The sequence below is a fragment of the Pituophis catenifer genome, unplaced genomic scaffold, assembly GCF_029215685.1.
Source record: "Pituophis catenifer annectens isolate HBS135680 unplaced genomic scaffold, rPitCat1.0.hap2 SCAF_1, whole genome shotgun sequence".
NCBI classification, from domain to species: domain Eukaryota; kingdom Metazoa; phylum Chordata; class Lepidosauria; order Squamata; family Colubridae; genus Pituophis; species Pituophis catenifer.
Genome location: NW_027256881.1, coordinates 32,302,399 through 32,323,440, shown reverse-complemented (window position 1 = coordinate 32,323,440; position 21,042 = coordinate 32,302,399). Strand labels below are relative to the sequence as shown.

General features: G+C 37.2%; 1 protein-coding gene across 1 annotated transcript in view; it reads right to left on the bottom strand.

The window, feature by feature from the left end:
* Positions 1-17,619, bottom strand: part of CCDC88A (coiled-coil domain containing 88A) — a 74,871-nt gene extending 57,252 nt beyond the window's left edge. The window contains exons 1-3 of the mRNA XM_070932234.1: positions 16,980-17,619; positions 16,777-16,877; positions 1,337-1,445 (exon numbers count right to left, since the gene is read on the bottom strand). Coding sequence (XP_070788335.1) covers positions 1,337-1,445; positions 16,777-16,877; positions 16,980-17,042 — 273 coding nt within the window. The 5' untranslated portion in view covers positions 17,043-17,619. The remainder of the gene's footprint in view (positions 1-1,336; positions 1,446-16,776; positions 16,878-16,979) is intronic.
* Between the last annotated feature and the right edge of the window lie 3,423 nt (positions 17,620-21,042).

The following is a 21,042-nucleotide window of genomic DNA, read 5'->3' as shown; positions in this document are numbered from 1 at the left end:
GTGAAGCTGACATGTTGTACTACGTTATTCAAGACTGAAATTGAGTAAAAGTGGGCTGCAACTTAGATAGTATCATTTCTGAGAACTGCCAAATCTCCTTTAAAAAGGCAACAATCTATTCTGCAAATTATTTCCTGAAGGTTGCCCTAATAAATTATACCACTGGTAGACACTAATAGTTCTTATCAGGAAAAAAAATTCTAATTCTTTAAAGTTGGCATGCATTCTCTCAACATCTGGCTAAATAAGATAAAAAAAAATACTCATGAATATACAGATCTGAGAGACAAGAATACAAATAGTTCTCAATTTATGACCAGTCAAAGTTCTGATGGACCCCTCAAAAAAGTTACTTGCAACCTGACTTTGAAGTTCTAATTTCAGTTCTTCCACAGTCATGTGACTGCATTTTGGGCACTTGGCAACACACCCAATTTATAGCCGTTTGCAGCGTTTTGTTGTCATGTGACTGTAATTTATACTTTTGTCAGAAACTGGTGTTTACTTCTGGTTTCCAACAAAACCCAGCCCATAATGAACAACGGGTTCATTTAGCAACCATGGTGTTTGCTTAATGATTGCCATGTTCGTTTAATGTCCACCACCATGTAATGTACTGGAAGTCTGCAAGAGAATCAGTTTTAGTACACATATAGGTACTGTAAACACTATTTGTCTGTATCGCAACATATTATGTTGTTATATTTTAAGATTTGAATACACACTCAATTATGTCTGGCATAGCTATAGATGATATAATATAGGCACTGAAGGCATGGCTGTTCATGAAGGTACTGAGCCAAGATACTGAGTCCAGCTTTGAAAGATGTTTCATAGAGATGAAAGTTAGTCATAATTAGCACGTATTTTGTTTGATGCTTTTATCTTTGTTTTTAAATTTGTTAAATGCCATTTTGAATTGCATGATCATATAAATTGAAAAAATAAAATAAATGGATTAAAGAACAAAAAATTATATTTCATGCTACTCTTCAGTTCATAAAAGAATTCAACATGGGACTGAGTAAAAAGCAGTAAAAAAATAATCTTTTTTACAGGCATACAATCTAAAACAAGTAACAGAAAAGATGGAGTTGAGAGTGAGGGGAAACATTCTTAATGATATATTTGATTGGCCCTCTATCCCTGAAATTTTCAAAAATGACTTCAATGTTATAATCAATATAATTAATGTTTCTTTGAATTGCCAAAGCAAAAATATAAATAGATTATTAACAATTTATACTATGACAAGCTTTAGCTGTCCAGTCATTGTCCCTTCTTCCAGGATAGATAAGTGGATTTAAACATGTTTAAAAGGAAATAAATCACACACCTGATAATATGATTTAATTTGTCTTATTAAAATAGACAAATTTTGAATTCGAAGTGATGCATCATTGTTGACCTTCTTATTTATTCTTTGACTAGCTGCTTTAGGATTTCTGAAAAAAATTGAAATAAATAAGTGCTGTCAATTTATTTGAATTTCACAAAGAAAAATGTACAGATCAGCAAACAATAAATCCTAAAATACTTAGGGAACTTAATTTATACTTTACATAATGTTGGAACTACACAGCAGGCACATTAAGTATTGTTTACAGTACAGATGTTATGTATTACTGCATAGATCAAGTCTTTTGTTGCTCTGAGTTTCATTTTTTTAAGTAAGTTACAGAAGAAGAAGCTTAACATGATTTCTACTACAGTTGAATGCCCATAATATATGAAACAAAACATAGGCTAAGAGAAGCAATTTAAAGAAATAAACTTGATACTAAGACCATTTAACTGCTATGTTACATTTGTGCTCTTTCCTGCTGTGAATAAATATACAAATGTATACAGATGTAAGGACCTTGTATATAAGAGCCTTGGTGGCGCAGCAGACTAAAGCACTGTTAAGTAACACCAGCTGCCTGCAATTACTGCAAGTTCAAATCTCACCAGGCTCAAGGTTGACTCAGCCTTTCATCCTTTTGAGGTAGGTAAAATAAGGACCCGGTTTGTGGGGGCAATAAGCTGACTTTGTATAAAATAGAACACGGTTTAGGGGGGGCCAAAAAGCCCTACTAAGCAGGTATATACAAAAGTATGAAGGCTATTACTTACTTACGCATTGTAAGCCACCCTGAGTCTCCGGAAAAGGGCGGCATATAAATCGAACCAATAAATAAATAAATAAGGACAATTTTCCAGAATTGGGGAAACCACAAATACAGGTAGTTCTCAACTTACGACCACAATTGAGCCCAAAATTTGTTAAGTGAGAAATTTGTTAAGTAAGTTTTGCCCCTTTTTACGACTTTTCTTGCCACATTTGTTAAGTGAATCACTGTAATTGTTAAATTAGAGTAACATGGTGGTTAAGTGAATCTAGTTTCCCCATTGATTTTGCTTCTCAGAAGATCGCAAAAGGGGATCACATGATTCCGGGACACTGCAATCATCATAAATGTGAGTCAGTTGTCAAGCATCCAAATGTGAACCACATGATCATGGGGATGCTACAACGGTCATAAGTGTGAAAAATGGTCATAAGTCACTTTTTTCAGTGCTGTTGTAACTTCGAACGGTCACTAAATGAACTGTTGTAAGTTGTGGACTATCTGTATACAGTCATGTGAAAAAGAAAGTACACTGTCTTTGAGTTTTATGGTTTTATGTAGCAGGACATAATAAAAATCATCTGGTACGTAGCAATTCTTAAAAATAGGTAAATACAATCTCAGATGAACAACAACACATGACATATTACATCATTTATTTTACAAAAAGAAAGTCAAAATGTAGACATCAACAATGATCTTAAAGAAACAACTGTTGCTGCTTATCAGTCTGGGACAGTTATATTTTCAAACAATTTAAAATCCACCATTCTACAGTGAGGAATATTATTCACAAGTGGAAAATATTCAAGACAGTTGCCAACCTACCCAGGAATGGATGTCCCAGCAAATTCACCCAAGGTCAGAACATGGAATTCTCAGGAAAACTGTAAGAGTTATGTATATCTCAGACTCTATGGACCTCAGTTAGTATGTTAAATGTTAATGTTCCTGACAGTATAATTAGAGAAAGACTGTATAAGTATGGTTTGTTTGGAAGGGTTGCCAGGAGAAAGTCTCTTCTCTCTAAAAAGAATATGGCAGCACAGTTTAGGTTTGCAAAGTTGCATCTGAACAAATCGCAAGACTTCTGGAACACTGTCCTTTGGACAGATAAGACCAAAGTGAAAATGTTTGGCCATAATGCACAATGTTAAATTTGATGAAAACTAAAAACAATGTATCAGCACAAACATCTCATACCAACTGTCAAGCACAGTGATGGAGGGGTGATGATTTGGGGCTTCTTTTGCAGCCACAGGACCTGGGCACCTTGCAGTCAATGAGTCAACCATAAACTCCTCTGTATACCAAAGTATTCTAGAGTCAAATGTGAAACCATCTGTCTGACAGTTAAAGCTTGACCAACATTGGGTTATGCACAGGACAATGATCCCAAGCACACCAGCAAATCTACAACAAAATGACTGAAAAAGAAAAGAATCAAGGTGTTGCAATGGTCCAGTCGAAGTCCAGACCTCAACCTGACTGAAATGCTGTGATGGGACCTCAAGAGAGCTATGCATGAACAAATGCCCACAAACCTCAATGAACTGAAGCTATGTTGTGAAGAAGACTGCGCCAAAATTCCTCCAAAACAATGTGAGAAACTGATAAAAGTCATACAGAAAGTGATTACTTCAAGTTAATGCTGCTAAATGTGGTTCAACAAGCTATTGAATCATAAGATGTACTACTTAATTTTTCACACATTGATTCTCCACTTTGGCTTTCTTTTTGTAAAATAAATGATGACATGGTGTAATATGTCATGTGTTGTTGTTCATCTGAGGTTGTACTTACCTACTTTTAAGAACTGCTAAGGACCAGATGATTTTCACTATGTCCTGATATATAAAACCATAGAATAGAATAGGGTATAATTTCTTTTTCACATGATTGTATAATATAATCTAAAATATTCAAACTATAATTAGCAAATCATATTAGCAAATACAGTAACTAAGGTTTGAGAAAACATCTGAATGGTTATAGAGAAAATTAAAGAGATTTGGCAAGTAGAACAGATTCTTTATGGCAGATACCCCCAATCTTAGTAAGATAAAGAATGGTTTCTACAGTTTTATTTCCTTCTATATATATCTCTATAAGTGCTGCTCCAGGGCTTAAACCCTGAGCTTTTTTTCTCCTGTCATTTTTGTACTATACAGCTGTTTCTCACTATAGTACTTAGCTATTTACAGCAGGCCCATTTTTATATAATGGTTCTATTCCAAAGATGCAAACTCCATCTCTCACATGTACCTACAGTTACCTATAGTGACCATATGTCCTTTATCATGGGACACATAGTATAGTTTTATAGGTATACTGTAGAAGTATAATATATATCCTTTATTTCAGAAAGCTCTCCTTTAGATTTATTTAATTATTTTCTTGGGTTTGCTTTTGAATTTTCTTCGTAAATGAAAGTTATAAATATAAACACATTTGTTATCCTTGTGAATTTCTCAGATTTGTCTTCTTTTCAGGTTTATCCTTTATTTCTTCCAGGATAAAATGTCACTCTAATATTAGAAAGAATGTGAGAATGATCTGTCTATTGGCGCTCTCTACCACCAGCCCTGCCTGATCCAACTAGGACAACCTGCAAAAATATAGCAGTGACTGCCTTCTTTTAGGACTTGCTGCTGTTGCTTTCTTTTTTTCTCTCAAGCTCACAAAGCCCAAAGAAGCAAAATGCTTTCTCCTTTCTTTTAACAGAGTGAAGAACAAAAGAACATCTTCATCCCATTATCTTGTCCATTTGGAGAGAATTTCTGAGTCAAGACACAATTTACTACCAGAATATTTGTATAAAATGGTATTTGGACTTTATTAAGAACACCCAACAGCAAAAATAGATAGTTAGGCTCAACTAAAAGTATTATGCTTCAAATAGATGAACAGGCCCATCTGGGAATGTAATTACACCTGAGACACTCAAATGTACTGGTTATTTGCCTTCAACAAATACAATGTACAATCCAACCTTAATACCACTTTCTCTCAGATAGTCACGACATATATTTGTTTCTGTGCCTTTAGATTTCTTACTGAGACCTGGAAGATTTTATACTACCATTTGGGGGAAACATGCTTGGATTCTTGCTATTGGTCTTCAGAGGAAATTCAACAAAAGCAAAACCTTCTAACATAGTAAACTCATAGAATTATAGGGTGGGAAGGGATCTTGGAAGTCATCTACTCAAACCTCCTACTCAAGGGCCTGGTGGCTCAGCAGACTGATAGCATTGTGATTAACACCAGCTGTCTGCAATTACTGTAAGTTCGAATCTCACCAGGCTCAAGGTTGACTCAGCCTTCCATCCTTTCTAAGGTAGGTAAATTGAGGACCCAGTTTGTGGGGGCAATAAGATGTCTTTGTATAAATATACAAAAGTATGAAGGCTATTGCTTAACGCATTGTAAGCTGCCCTGAGTCTCTGGAGAAGGGCGGCATATAAATCAAATTTTTTTTTAAAAAAGGCAGGAAACCATATATACATCCCAGACAAATGTTTGTCTATGTTCTATTCTTGAAAATCTCTAGTGATGGAGAACCCACAACTCTGGAAAACAATGTGTTCCATTGATTAATCGTTCTCCCTGCCAAGAAATTTTTCCTTTGTTCTAGGTAGAAATTTCCTTTTTCCTGACTCGCTCGCCGCCAATCCTACTCCTGGGATGTTGTACGTTGATTGGATGAAACTGAGTGCCTATAATTTTTTCTGCAGCCTTGGCTCCGCCCCTCATCAGTCTTTTTCACTCAGTTGATAGGAGTACACCTGAGTGCCTTTTCTCTTGAGTATTTTGGGTTTTTGTGTGATTTTACGTTATATTGTGACCTAATTATAATTGGTATTCATTTCGGAGAGCTGCAATAGAAAGATTTGGAGTCCTTTCGGAGGGGCGGTTTCGGCGCTAGATTTAAAGTGCTGATCCGCCATTTTCTCCTCCCTGCCTGTCAGTTTGAGGCGTGAGCGGCGATTTTGGCTAGTAGTTAAACTGCCGATCCAGCCTGCCTTCATTTGACTCCGACAGACAGCTGAGAGGCGCTATTCAAATTTCGCCTGGCTGAGGGGACGGCGCACAGGGAGCTTGTAAAAGAGAGCGGAGCGTCGGCTTCGGGGGAGGCTTCTCTTGCCAAGCCGATTCTTTTCTGTTAACCGTGAGTACAGCTGGAGGCATATGGGTTATTTTCGCCCAGCTGAGAGATGCGTCCCTTTGTCCCAATTAAAAGCCGCAGGTGATGGAGCTGGTTTGGTTCGCCATTTATCTGCCCCCACCTACGCAGCTTCTCCTTTTTAATGGCGGCTCCAGGATCCCTGCCTGTCAGAGGCATATCCTGAAGATATACGTAGGCTTCGTGGCGGTTGAAGTTTTTCCCGCCATTTTTGAATCAACTGCCATTTCAGGTTACAGTTTGAATTTAAGGGCAATAATTGCTTTTTTCTTACCTGCCTGATATTTATTTCGCCTCTGACAGTATTATAATTGCAGTTTGTGTTTCTTTTCCCTTCCTGAAGTGTGGCATAGCTGACCTTTTTTCCAGAGTCTTGCTCCAGTCGCCATTTTGATGAGGGCTTTTCCTTGACAGCTCCTAATATTGATGAAGCGTGGCCTGCTGACAAAGTGCTGCAGCTATCAGTCTCATCTCTCAGATTGCCAGATTATCGATTGAGTGAAGGGAAGTGTTTCTAGTTTGTTCTTTTTTATTGATTAATTGTTGAATTTAAAAATAATAACAACAACAACAACAACAACAGCAACAGTATTACTATCTGAGTTATGGCAGATTCCCCTCTCTCCTCGGATATTGAACGGGAGATTTCCCCTCGTAGGGCTCCTTCTCCTAAACCTGCAGGGAAACGAAAGGCCAAAACCAGAGTGTTGCCAAAAAAATTGCTAAGCCTGCTCCAGCAGAGTGTATTATGGACAAACACGCTGCCAGATCCCACAATGCTCTGGAGAAGCAGTTTAACAAGGCTCAGGCTAATTTACAACCTGATGAGCCTACTATTTTAAATGCTGAGGATGATGTGGCCCAGTCTCCTGTGCCCCCTGTTTCTAATCCTCAAGAGCCCAACCTTGTAGCTTGGCCACAGGGTGACATTATTCTTGTACCTCAGGGCCACAATCTGCTCTGTAGTCAAGGTGATCATATTCACCATACACCTCTACTTGGGCAAATGCCATCTGCTGCATCAGATTCTAACTCTGCTGCCTCTGCTTCGCAACCTCAAGTAATAGGTACAACTAACCCTGCTCAGGTGATTGACTTTCAAGCTATGCTTTCTCAAGCATTTGCCAGTTTTTTGCAGTCTACTTTACATCATTCTACAATGCCTTCCTTAACCGTGCCACCAGCGAAGACAATGCATTCTGCCTCAGTAGCTAATCCTTCTACGTCTAAGTCTACTACTACCCACCACGGCGTGGAAGGTTCTGAACATGAGGACGACTATTTTGATGACTTTGATATGTCTGAGGATGATGAGACCTTGGCTGACAAGCCTGCTTTTCCGGGATTATTCAGACCTGCTCTTTTTTCTTCCTTGCTACATAAGGCTAAGGCTGCCACTAATATGGGAAAGGTTATTGACCCACTTTCTTCTTCACAGGAACAACCTAATATGTCTGATTCCTTATTTAAAATGCCTCAACATGAGCACGATTTTATTCCGTTCCCGGATTTATTTTCTCAGGTGATTCAACGACCTTGGGAACGCCCAGGTTCTCTTTCTGGCCCCTCTGGCCTTGGTAAACGAATGTATTGTGCTGCTCCAGACCTGGAGTCTTTGCTGCAACTACCTTCGGTAGATGAACCTGTAGCTAGTCTAGTCTCTCATCTGTTTTGGCTGGAAATGTTGGAGACGGTCTACGAATGGAGGACAAACGAGCGGAGATGTCGTGTCGGAAAAGACATCAAGCGTCGGCTTGGGCAATTCGAGCTGCTACGGCTGCCTCATTTTTTAATAGGGCATCCCTCATCTGGCTTCGCCAATTAAGAGACAGATTGTCCCCTGAGGAGGCCAGAATACAACAAGACATAACTAAACTGATTGCTGCAGCCGAATTTTTGGCTGATGCTTCACTTGGTGCAGCGAAGTTTGCTTCCCGGGCCCTCACTTCGTCCATAGTTTCTCGCCGGCTGTTGTGGCTTCGACAAAACTCCATCACTGGCAGTTTTCAAAAAGAGACTGTACAGCCATTTATCCGGAATGATTTCCTGCTTGAGCAGGGGCTTGCGCTAGAAAACCTCCAAGGTCCCTTCCAACCCATTTATTCTATGTCCTATCAACTTTAAAGCTCTTCATGGCAAAGGGTGAGTTATTTGAGGGACCCAGGAGATGGGGCTTTTCTGCTGTAAGACCTGTTTTATGGAACATCTGATACATCTCACTAGTGTCCATTTTTCCATTGTGTCCTGGTGCAACATTTCACCATGTTCACCACTGACTGCACATAGATTTTCAGGAAAGAAGTCCAAGCATGAATGCAGAAAATGTATCTTCACGGACATGTTGTAGTTCATGGTCTTATGTGCTATAAGATGCTTGTCAACCAGCTGAATGTAGTTTGGTGCTCTGTAGTTGCCAAGAAAATTCTCAATGACATCCTTGAATGCCTTCCAGGCAATTTTCTCTGGATCCACTAACAGATCTTTAAATTGCGTGTCGCTGATGCAGTATCTGATCTTTGGACCAAAAAAATGCCTTCCTTAATCTTAACATTAATTACTTTTGGAATTATCTGCCTGATATACCATAGTTTTCTATATTGTTAAAGCTAGTTCGATAGTAAATTTAATAGGAAATTAAATTAGAATTCCTGGATTCTTTTCAAGAATAATAGCTGCAAAAATTAGCTTTTCTGGTGGCTCTGATTTTGATTTAGAGGTTTTTATTTATGGAAATACCAGCTAGCCACAACAAATGTGACCAGAGCTCCAGCTAGGAGGAAAAGAACTGGTAATTGCTAAATTATCTTCAGTCTGCAACATGGTAGGTCCCTTACTTATGTTAATGATAAGCTTTGCTTTGTGTAATGAGCATGATCATATTCCTTCTCAGTGATCCATTTTCTGCAAAAGCATCTAGAGATGAGCAGCCGCTACTTTCTCCAAAATATACCTAGGATGAGATTGTTCTTTAAATCATTATTAAGTAGTAAGTTTTTCATTTCAAGTTCTTTGGTATACTGTCCATATAAATGATAGCAGGCTCAAGAGTATACTTCATATGTTTTTCATTAATGTACTACATAATTTCCATCAAAATACAACTGCTTTGTTTATAACATAAGCAAAACTTAGCTGTTTTGAAAAATGTTATTCTGATGTTTTTTTCAAAATACAACAGCATAGTTTTAAAATCGTGGTGTGACAATTACTACAGATGTTAATACTCTACAGGTTTTTCTCTCACTGTGTTTGAGCTTCAGACTTCAGTCTCATTTTATGTACATGAATTAAAAAATAGTCATTTGGGAAATCATTCATAAGCCTTAAACTAACAGCATCCAAGGATCACATGACCATCCTACACAACCTTTCCAGGAGACCTCCACAAGCAAATGGAGGAAGCCAGATTTGCTTAATGATCATGGTGATTCACTTAATGGCCATGGCAAAAAGGTAATATAATCGAACATGAAAACTTAACAACCACATTGCTTAGCAATGGAAGTTCTGGTCCAATTGTGGTTGTACGTTAGGGACTACCTGTACATTTATTTAAAAAATGACATCCTTCTTATCAATGGAATGAGTTCCATTAGCAGAAAGAAAGTTATTATATCCTCAGCCCTTTGTACCCCATATCTCTTAAAACAGAGGAGCAGAGAGAGGGAAAAGATACTAGATGAGCAAAATTTAACTCATTGACATTAAATTTTACTCAACATTAGTAGCAAATGAATGCCAAGGATAATTAATATACAAGATTATAATTTAAATACAAATTGACATTAATTTAATTTCTGCAAGATTATGGAAAAATATTTTTTAAATATGCAATATTGTGCTACATCTCACTTAATTTTTACTTGTTGCTGCCTGAGTTTTAGCAATGCATCAACACATGTATATAGTATACATCTATCATAATAACACAGCATTTATTATTTGTAAAAAAAACTGAATAAAATTATTAGAGTAATAAAAGTAGAAGATAACTCATATCTGAAACCATACAAAACTACTCCATGGATGTTAAACAGTGCAGAACCAAATAAGTCAGTGATTTAATGTAAAAAAAAATCTTTAAAATTTACTTTGGATAGCAGATATATTTTTCTATGAAATGTAACTTCTCTCTCCCCCTCTCCCTCTTTCTCTCCCTCTCCGTCTCTCTCTCATATAGATGTATAGGTATAGGTATATAGGTATATATTTGTCAGGGCCTTCCAACTGCAAAGAAGACTCTGGGTGACTTACTATATCCAGTATATAAAGTTAAAAGAACACAACTAAAACAACATTGGATAACATACTACTAATATTCTAAAAAAGTGAACAATAAAACTGCTTTGAAAATATTTTAAATACCAACATAAATCCCTTATTTCTGCATTGTATTTAAACAGCAATATGGATGAAATAATTTCTGAACAGCAAATTCAATAGTCAAAATAGATAAGTATTTTAAGGCAATGATTCCTACATAGTTCAATAATTCATCCTTTAAAGCAGAGAATAGCATAGCAAAATAGGGCAGATTTGTCTAGAAGTCAGTAATTAGCGCAACTGTAAAAGCTAGCCTTAAGCTACTATACTTTTAAAAGCAACCTACATATGACAAGTTACATTAATTTCAATTGGGGAGAAAACAGGCAAGAACACCCAGAATGTTGTTTGTTAAAAAAGAAAAAGTACAGGAAATAGATGAAAGTCTGTCATTTCTCAAAATCTATCAGAATTATAAGATAGATTCAACCATCACATAATCGGGGATTAGTTATATTTTCATTCAGCAAAATATCACAAATAGGTATGTAGCCATTACACTACCAGATTTCTAAATCTAAACAGACCCCATTCTGTTCATTGAAGATATTTAATAATAAGACATGCTACTTTACCATATGAACTTTTGAAAAATTATTTGTATACCTAAAGAAATCTATTTTATATGAATAACAGAAACTGTTCTATCATTCATATCTGTTAGACCTACATACAAACAACCGATTCCTCAAATATTCCAAGTAAAATAGATCCCAAAGTAGTCTCTATTTTGGTTTTTAAATATATTTGAACACAACTTCACAGAATGTCTACAAACATAATATCATTGTTTTATACATATATAAGATACTAAAATCAATTAAACAATTTCATTGGATATATTAGTAGCTTCTTTCTGTTTTCATTAGCTATGTAAATGCATATACTTTAAGGTCACATGCATTATTTGAGATCATGAAAGAATTATATTACAATATTACCACTTTTGGAAGAAGAAAAAAAGCAGCATACAGTATAATCATCAGGGGAGTCTTTGACTAAAACTAAATTAAACATACCTAAAGATATTGAAAGGCGGAATTTTCAAAGGCATTAGTGGTCTGAGTAATTTAATACTGTGGTTTGATTTATGTTCTAGAGTCCAAGTGCATGAACAATTTTCAGTAGCAGGGCAGTTTTTGCCAGTGTATTTATACTTATTTCTCATGTGATCTCTCTGGATGTTAAAATCAGATTAAAATGAAATATTTATCCAGCTTATTTTGTTAAGATTAAGATTGTTAAGCGAGCCTGGTGGCGCGGCAGACTAAAGCACTGTTATTAACAGTTATTAACATCAGCTGCCTGCAATTACTGCAAGTTCAAATCTCACCAGGCTCAAGGTTGACTCAGCCTTCCATCCTTTCTAAGGTAGGTAAAATGAGGACCCAGATTGTGGAGGCAATAAGTTGACTTTGTATAAAAATATACAAAAGTATGAAGGCTATTGCTTAACGCATTGTAAGCCGCCCTGAGTCTCCGGAGAAGGGCAGCATGTAAATTAAATAAATAAATAAATAAAAAGATTCTGCATTGAGCAAAAATGACTACGTTGTACATTGTGTTGATTGATACAAACGTAAGGCCACTTGCTTGAAAGTATATTCAAAAGTAGATATAGATAAACATACAGCAGTGCTTAAAAGATTGTGAACCCTTTTAAATTGTTGATATTTCTGCATAATATTTCCACCCCACCTCACAGGGTTGTTGTTATGGGGTAAATAGGAGGAGGAAGGTGTATTGGATATGTTCTCCACCTTGAGTTATTTGTAAAAATAATAAATGCAGGATACAAACAATAAAAAAACATGACCAAAAAACACGATCAGTTCTGCATACAAATTATAAAACTAGATAAAGAGATCCAATTAAACAAATGAGTCAAAAATGTACTTGTTCATTAATTTATTGAGGAAAATTATCCAGAGTCAGTTTGGTTAAGACGCTGCCCCTGGAAAACAGGAGACTGTGAGTTCTAGCCCTGCTTTAGGGATGAAAGTCAGCTGGGAGATTTTCAGCTAGTCACTCTGTCTTAGTCCAACCCACCTCACAATGTTTTTGTGGATAAGAGGTTGGAGTTCTACATATGTTTGCTACCTTGAGTTATATATTTAAAAACTGGGATAAAAACAACATCATCATCATCATCATCACCATCTCCCTAGATTACTGTCTTTTACTCAAACAGCAGGTGGCAACCAAGCCTAGGAGGATATTTCAACAAATCCATTTTGTTCACCAATTACATCAATTTATACTCAAAGTTAGTCATGCTTTGGTCACTTCCTGCCTGGATTCTGGCAATGCCCTCTATCTGGAATTCTCCCTGCAGAATACTCAGATAGTTATGTACATACCACAACGTGTCCATGTACTGCCGCTACTTTATTAGCTGCATGGGCTGCTGGTAGGTTTCTAAGAGTAATGCAAGCACTGGTAATCACCTATAAGGCCTCTATGACAGATAGTCATGGAGAAAATCCATGTGGTCACTAAGTGTTGACACAATTTGATGACATATAATCAATTCCCTCTTTAAAAGACTATGGGCTTCGGTGAATGGGCTTCTCTGTCTTTTCTGGTTCAGACCTCTTCTCAGCCGTATCTCATTTATCATTTACTGTAGTTTTGAGAGATCAAGGTCTTGATTAGTGGAGATTACATACTTGGGATATTAAAAATTGTAGAACAGGAGCAACAAATAGGAACGCAGAAATTAGTAAGAATACTGAGGAGCATTTTATAGTCCTATAAGCAAACAATTTTTGAAAAATATGTCAATGAACATTTTATATGTCTCTATTATTATTTTGAATATAAATCAAGAAGATATTAACAGCTTTATATAAAAAAACTCGGTAAATTGTAGTAGAATATTTGTTAGTACTATTTCTATAGTGCAAGTTTCCAAATGGATAGCCATACACAGAATTATTTTTATACCTTCCTTTGCTGTTCAACATTTACACCTCATTTATAATCAAAGAGTAAACAATGAGAAATGTTTTCTAGCCACTATTCTATTTGAATGAGCTGATTTAATTTTCATTTCATCTCTAACATAAAAAACAACATGGTCCTTCAGATCAAATTACCAAGGAAGCAGCAAATAGAGCTCTCCTTTATTGGAAGTGTTTAAGCAAACGAAGGATAATTTGTGCCAGGAACACTTCAATCTGGAATCCAGTTTAGGATTGGATTTGATGGAGTAAATAGTCCCTGCCAACTCTTGATAACCTCTTTTTGTCATGATACATGGCAGTCCAGAAAACAGAAGTTGAATTCCACTTCGCTGGAGGATGTGCCTTCTCAGCCATAAGAGATAGCAATGGCCTCCTCTACCAAGAAAGAACATAATCTCTATTCCCTCCCCTCCCAGCTTTCAGGAGTCTGACACTGCAAATCAAATGAGGGGTCCAACAGTGCAGCCAACACTACTGACATGGTGGAAGTGACCAAACTACAAATTCTGCATAATGTTTCAGTTGGCTTTAGAGAAGGCAGACAATCTGATATTCATAGGATCCAGTATGCAAGGGTTTCTGTCTCTCTATACTTCATTTTTTCTTTATGTTCCTTAATCTTTTTTTTAATGGAAGTTGGAATGTTGTGAAGTGCCAGCTTCTATTATCACTGCTGTTATTATTTACAAAATGGTGGATAATCCACACCCGACATGCACCTCCCAAATGAATTTTAGCAACAAAATCTTGTGTCATGTTTTGAGTCTGGGCAAGACTCAAGGATTAAATTGCTATTGGTTGTCTGACAGAGATCTCCGATTCATATGCTTACTCTTAACCTTGCAATCTTTCCAAATGTCAACCAGGCCCTTTCTGTTGATGTCACTGTGTCAGTGGATGGTACCTGAAAGTTCTCCAGAAAACTGGAAAGTTTAGTTTTGTTCCCAACCCCTCAAAAGACGCCCAACCAGACTCGACGTTGTTTTTCTTTATTGAAATCCAAGGTCACTAAATTCTCTTATAAATGTCAGGTAATCACAGATCAATGCATCAATCAATTGATACCAAAATTAAGCATAAGTTTTCTTCTCTTCCCACTACCATAATCAAACACCTTTAAGGCCAACGAGGTTAAAAAAAATGTCAAGTATGAACTCAATGTAACGTTTATCATCCTTCCAATCGCATGTTCAACATTAAATATTCATAGTAGTCATGATTTGATATCAAAGCAGTTGAAATATGTCTTGCATTATAAATACTTCTATGGAAGTTTAAGGAAAGCAAAATTTTTTATAAGATTCAGATTTCCCCCACCTGCCTTAGAGTATATATACTCAACATTAACAAGAAAAAAATAACAATTCAGCAATAGTGCTTTCAGAACTCTCTAAGCGGTTTACAGAGTCAACATATTGCCCCCAACAATGTGGGTCCTCATTTTACTGACCTCGGAAGGATGGAAAGCTGAGTCAACTTTGAGCCAGTCAGGATCTAACTCCTGGCAGTGAGCAGAGTCAGCCTCCAATACTACATTCTAACCACTGTATCACCATGCCAATTTATTATTATAATAATTCATATTTAAAAGCAGACTGATAACTTTATTTAATTATTATCTGTTAGAGTACTACCTGTCTTTCTGCCAGGAGCCCAATAAATTTTACAAGCATTGGCAGTGAAATGCTCCTGGATTCAAATCAGACTTCCGGCTATGCTCCTTGGTCTCCAAATTAATATATCATTAGAAATCACTGAAATGTTATCCAAGGTCTCACATACTATCATATCTTCTTTTGTGCCCCTTATCATCATGTACCAATTCACAAAATGTCCAGGGGGCAAAAAAAGTTGCTGACCCCAACTAAAAAAATATTGTCAGAAACATTACAGTAATACACTTCTATTTACAATTTTTTTAAAAAAATGCCTGTTATTCTAGCTTCCTCAATTTGGTTTGCAGCACTGAATTTACTGAATCAGTAAAATTTGACAAATTTCTCACTTTTCCATTGCTAACTATAATTGTGCTTACTTGTGAAGACTTTATTTAGGTCAAAAAGATTTAGTAAATTCTTGTGTCATATATATCCAGAATAATGATTCATGTATGATGATTCCCACATGTTGAATCACTAGTTTCTGAACGATGCTCTTGGGCAAACATACAGCACAAGGAGCTAGTGTATCTAAATCAGCCTTCTTCAACCTAATATTCCAAGGAAGTATTGACTTATCAATATTCATTAATCCAACTAATATGGCCAAGTTGGGGAAATCTCATCTAAACCTAAATGTATAGCTTCTATGTAAAATTGGGTCTTAGTCACAAATCTAAGCCCTTTGAATAGTAGATCCTATTATAGGTAAGTAATATTCATCCCACCAAATATGTATTTTAACTGTATTACTGAATAAAATACAACCCCATGGAATCATTCTCTTCCATTTATTTCATAAAGCATGTTTTGTACACTAACAAACTTTTATTTTTCAGTGAATATAATAAAACAAATTTTAAAAATCACCTAAAAAGTCTAACGTGATTGTTTTACTAAGTGAATCAACTGGAGAACTAATTAGACTTCATAATACTTATTGCAAAATACATGTATCAAAATGAAAATATATAGTCCTTAATTGGAGCATGCTAAATCCTCCATACTTTTGTTCTGTCTTTCAATATATATTATAGCCCAGAATAAATATATTAAAGCTCTAGTTAGCCTAATCAATGAAATTTAGTTCCAAACAAATACTTTTAGAATCAGGATATAGATAAATCATGCTACATTTTAATAAACAACTGATTAAAATCAGGCATTTGCTATTCCATATGCTCTCTACAGATGCAGGGATGGGCCACAAATAACAGGCAGGTTATTATTATGCACAGGCAAGGTGCAGTGCTTAACCCTTTATTTCTGCCTGATTATCTCTTCTTGCCCCCCCCTTTTCCCCCCACTGAAATCATCAGAGATTTGTAAGACATCAAAAATATAATAGCAGAGAAAAGCAGCATGCGTCTAGATTATAAAATCAAATAACAAGGTATAAAATGAGAATATGGTAAGACACTATTCTGTTCCTACATAATCTGAAAGAAAATAAGGTCACAGAGTGAGCTACCTTCTTGGAGGAATTCTTAAAGCAAAACATTAAAAAGCAATGAAAACACAGAACAACTTACATTTGCAGCATAACTTCATTTAAGAAAACTCCATCAAGAAGTGCAACATATTCTTCCAGGTTGGTTGCATTTTGTCCAGCTAAGGATCCAAATGTCTTAACCTAGAACACAGAACGTATTTATCATCACCATGACATGAATTCTGCCTGTACTTGGCAAGAAATCATTTATATAAATTCCATTACTGATCAACAAATGCTTACCCAGGTAACAAGTGGGCTGGATATGAAGACCTCCAAAAGAGGTGTGAATATCTCATTTTCCATGTTTTAACAAAATATCTGAATTATAAAAGGTTAGATGAGAAAAGTCTCTTCTTTGCAGTAATTCCGTGAAATGCCCAACGTCTTCAGGAAGAATATACCCTGGCTAGTTCCCAAATAAAATTCAAAAGTAGTCAGAGCTGTGGCAACAAAGATTTCATTATCCAGCTCGTCCAAAAACGGAGCGATCGGGAGGCCATGGACGTTCTTGGGGGTTTTTCGCCTACGGCTCCGATTGACTCTTTCTTCCTCCTCTTTCCGCGCTGAAGGGGGAAGGAGAAAGGAGAAACCCGACGACGATCCTACATCAGCCACAAACTATCCCCCCCACCCCCGTCTCTCTAGGCTGCACCACCACAAGCAGGCAAGCCGCAGGCATGCGAACGGGAGCAAATTTCAAGGAAACTCGCCCCGACAGCTAATTTTAATCCCCAGCTAGCAAAAAAAACAAAAAAAACCCTACCTATGACAGGAAAGGCAGAAATCGCATTCTCCTTCCCAACCACTCGAGAAGTCTCTTAGATTGACGCTGAGAAGAGATCGCCCTTTTTCCTACCCAAGATCTCTCCCCCCCCCCAACACACACAGACACACACGTACGTTCCCCCCTTCCCAGGCAAATAGGACGCCCGCCGGTTCCTGCGCTCACCCCACCCAAGAGCCTCGCACTGCCGCTTTCTGTGCCACCTCTATTTCTCGCCTCGTTCCCGCAACCTTCCTTACTTTATGGGTAACTGAGCAACACCCATCAAAAATGAAGCAGAGCCCCACCCCCTCGCCAAGTCCCTCAGCTCTCGCAATTGATCGCTCCCTCCCGCTCGGTTCCAAGGCTACCGGCAGCTCCAGCCTCTCCCTTCCACGGCTTCTTCCACAACCTCGGCCCCCTCACTCACTCCCACCCCACAACAGCCGACTTCGTCGCCCCCTTAAGCCTTTATTATTCGCTCCTCCTCTACCCCCACCCCCGTTTTAATCCCCCCCTTTCTCGTAGATCAGTTCCAGGAGCGGTCCTTCCAGCCACTCCCCCCAGTCTACCACCCTTCCCTTCCCTTCTAGGGACTAATTTTCCGCTTGCGGGTGCACACCCACTGCCGTCTCCCTGAAGTAACGGCCACCGATCTTCAACAGATTCGCATGGCTCACACGCGCACTCCCCTTCCTTTCGCTTCTGTAAGGAAGAGGAGAGAGAGATCCCTCCGCAAAGCAGGGGAAAGGGGGGGTTTGACTTTTTTCTTCTTTTTTGCAATCTGTAGGTTTCGACTTTATTCCTCCGCCGCTGGACTGACTGATGTTGGAATTAAGGGAAGGGGAGGGACGAGCGTTGAGGAAGGCAGAAAAACCGCTGCAGGGCGCGCGCGCGGAGCGCACCCGGGTCGGCCGCCGCTGCAGACCCAGCGAAGGGCGCGCGCCGAGCAGTTTATAATGGAGATAGAAGAAAAATACTAGTATGCTTGGGAAAAGAGGGTAGCATGGTAAAGCGGTAGTCCGATTTTTTTCCCCCTACATGACATACCACCCAGCCAGGAACTCTGTGGCTTGGGTAATTATGTAGTGTATGACTGTTTTTGCTTCATTTACACCTTAGAAAAAGATGGGTGAAGATCAATAACATGTTATATGTAGATCTTTATGACATTAAAAAAAATTGTGTGTGAATTCCTCATGTGGAGAAGGCTGGAAAGATTAAATATATTTTTGTCCATATTAGAAGGGACTAATTCTACTTCCATCATACCCACCAAGCAAAATTAGTACACTGTAACAGTTCTTTTCCTGTCTGCATTGCATGGATGTTGATGGGCTCCATGATTATATATCCCATGGCTATCATTCTGTTGGAGGGTTTTCATTCCACTTTGTGGCTCTCAATCTATTCCTTAGTTTACTGTATCAGATCTCTGGCTGCCTTTCTGTTAGAGGACATTTCAGTTTTAAGTGTCTTACGCTATTTTCAGAGTAGTGGTGGGTTGCCCCCGGTTCGGACCGGTTCACAAGAACCGGTAGTAAAACCGGTGGGAGGCTCCGCCCACTGACCCAGACGTCATAGGCGATCTGCGCATGCACAGAAGAACGCACGGGCAAAGCAAGCGCGCATACGTGGGCACAATGCGAACCGGTAGTAAAGGTAAGTAGAACCCACCCCTGTTCTAGAGTGAAATATTTTAGTTCCAATATTACCATTATGATCCAATTGGTGTCTTTCAAGTCCCAGTGATGGCTCTTGTAAAGAGGGGCCATTTTTTTCTGGTCTCTGAGTTGTCATTCTGAGAAGCCATTACTCCACCATTCCTTTGTGTCACCATTCCCTTGTGTCATGCAATTCTCCAATATTGGGTGAGTTGATTAATATCTGTTTAAAAGTTTACCAAACTAGGAAGAACATACATAAAAATATTATAGAAAAGACTCACATTTAATGTAATAAAACAAGCACAACATTTCTATCACTCTGAAATATTTTAAAATAATAAAACAAAAAGGCTTATAGTACAGTATAAGAACTTTGACTCATTCAGCTCTTTCTTAGGACATTCCTTGGTCTACCATACTGAGAAGGTATATGCAAAAGAAAAAAAGGCAAGTCAGATGAGAGTTGGCAGAGTAATCAATAACTCTCATTGTAATCTAGGACACAGAAGAACAGAGATAACTACTGGCAGATATGTCTTACCAAAGGTGTCATCCAATTAAAGTAATTGCTGCTAGTTTCAAGACCGAAAAAAAGCCACTGTGTTTTATGGCACTTTAGGTACTAACAAATTTATTATAGCAAAAGTTTTCATGAATTTATAGATGAATTTATCAGATGCATGAAGCATCATGCTAACATATATGTATTGTACATGAAGGGGCAGACATTTACGTAAATATGCCTCTGTAAAGGTAAAGGTGTAATGGAAAAAAAATAATATGATAATTAGATCTAGCCTGTACTTAATTTACCATCACTTTGCTTGTACAGTATGATATTTTTTCCAGAGATTTACACAACCCACTTTATAAGGCTATTTACTTGCATACAGAAAAATATTAAAATCTCATCTTAAAAAGCACACAATAAAATTAAGCAGTTCATATACCCGTATTTAAATAGTAAGATTTTATTTTAAAGTGTTGTCATTAGCAATATTTAAATCCTTAAAACTAGGGAAATTTAGCAGCAGCAGCCTTTGACTTGTGGTATAAGCTTTAGTCCTGCTAGGTAAAAGAAAAGCTAGACACAGAGGAAAAAAAGGAACTTCTAATTCATCAGTCTCAGGATATTGTGCAACAAGATGTGGGGATGATTAGCAGATTTTGTTATTTTAAAGCAAATGTGACCAACTTTTGGCAGGGGGTTAAATAAAGGCCTTTTACCTTTCCCACACCAAAAGTCATGCTTCTAAAAGTAACCAGGGCCAAGACACAGACAAAAACTATGTATTACTTACTTTTTAAAGTATTTTGTATACTTATATTCTATTAACATAAACTAATGAAATAGTTGGTATGGTTATTCCTCATGTTCTGAAGGATTTTCCACTCCTGTCACATTAAAAATTATAACCTAGGTGAGAGCATTTTTTAAAAAAAATAGTTTTTATTAAAAGATTTTAAATTCATAATAAGAAATACATTCCAAAAAAAGATATAATAAATTTGAAAGAGAAAAATGGAAAAGAAGAAGCAGAAAAAATGATGTAGAAAGACAGAAAACATGAGAATAAATATAAAGGTATGGCTTCCAATCTTCTTGGCATTATATATACAATTCTAATCAAACTCTCTAATATTACATCTTAATTTCATTCTTTTTATAACCTATTCTCTCTAATTATCAAAGCCAAAAGTCACAAAATATTTTTAATTCAAAAATCCATAAAAGGTTTCCAGTCATTGATGATTATCAATAGCTATCTTTCTCTAATCAAAGAAGTCAATTTCACCATTTCAGCAAGTTCTGTCAATTTCAGCAATCATTCCTCCATGGTACAGAATCTTCCTACCTTTTGCATATCTTTTG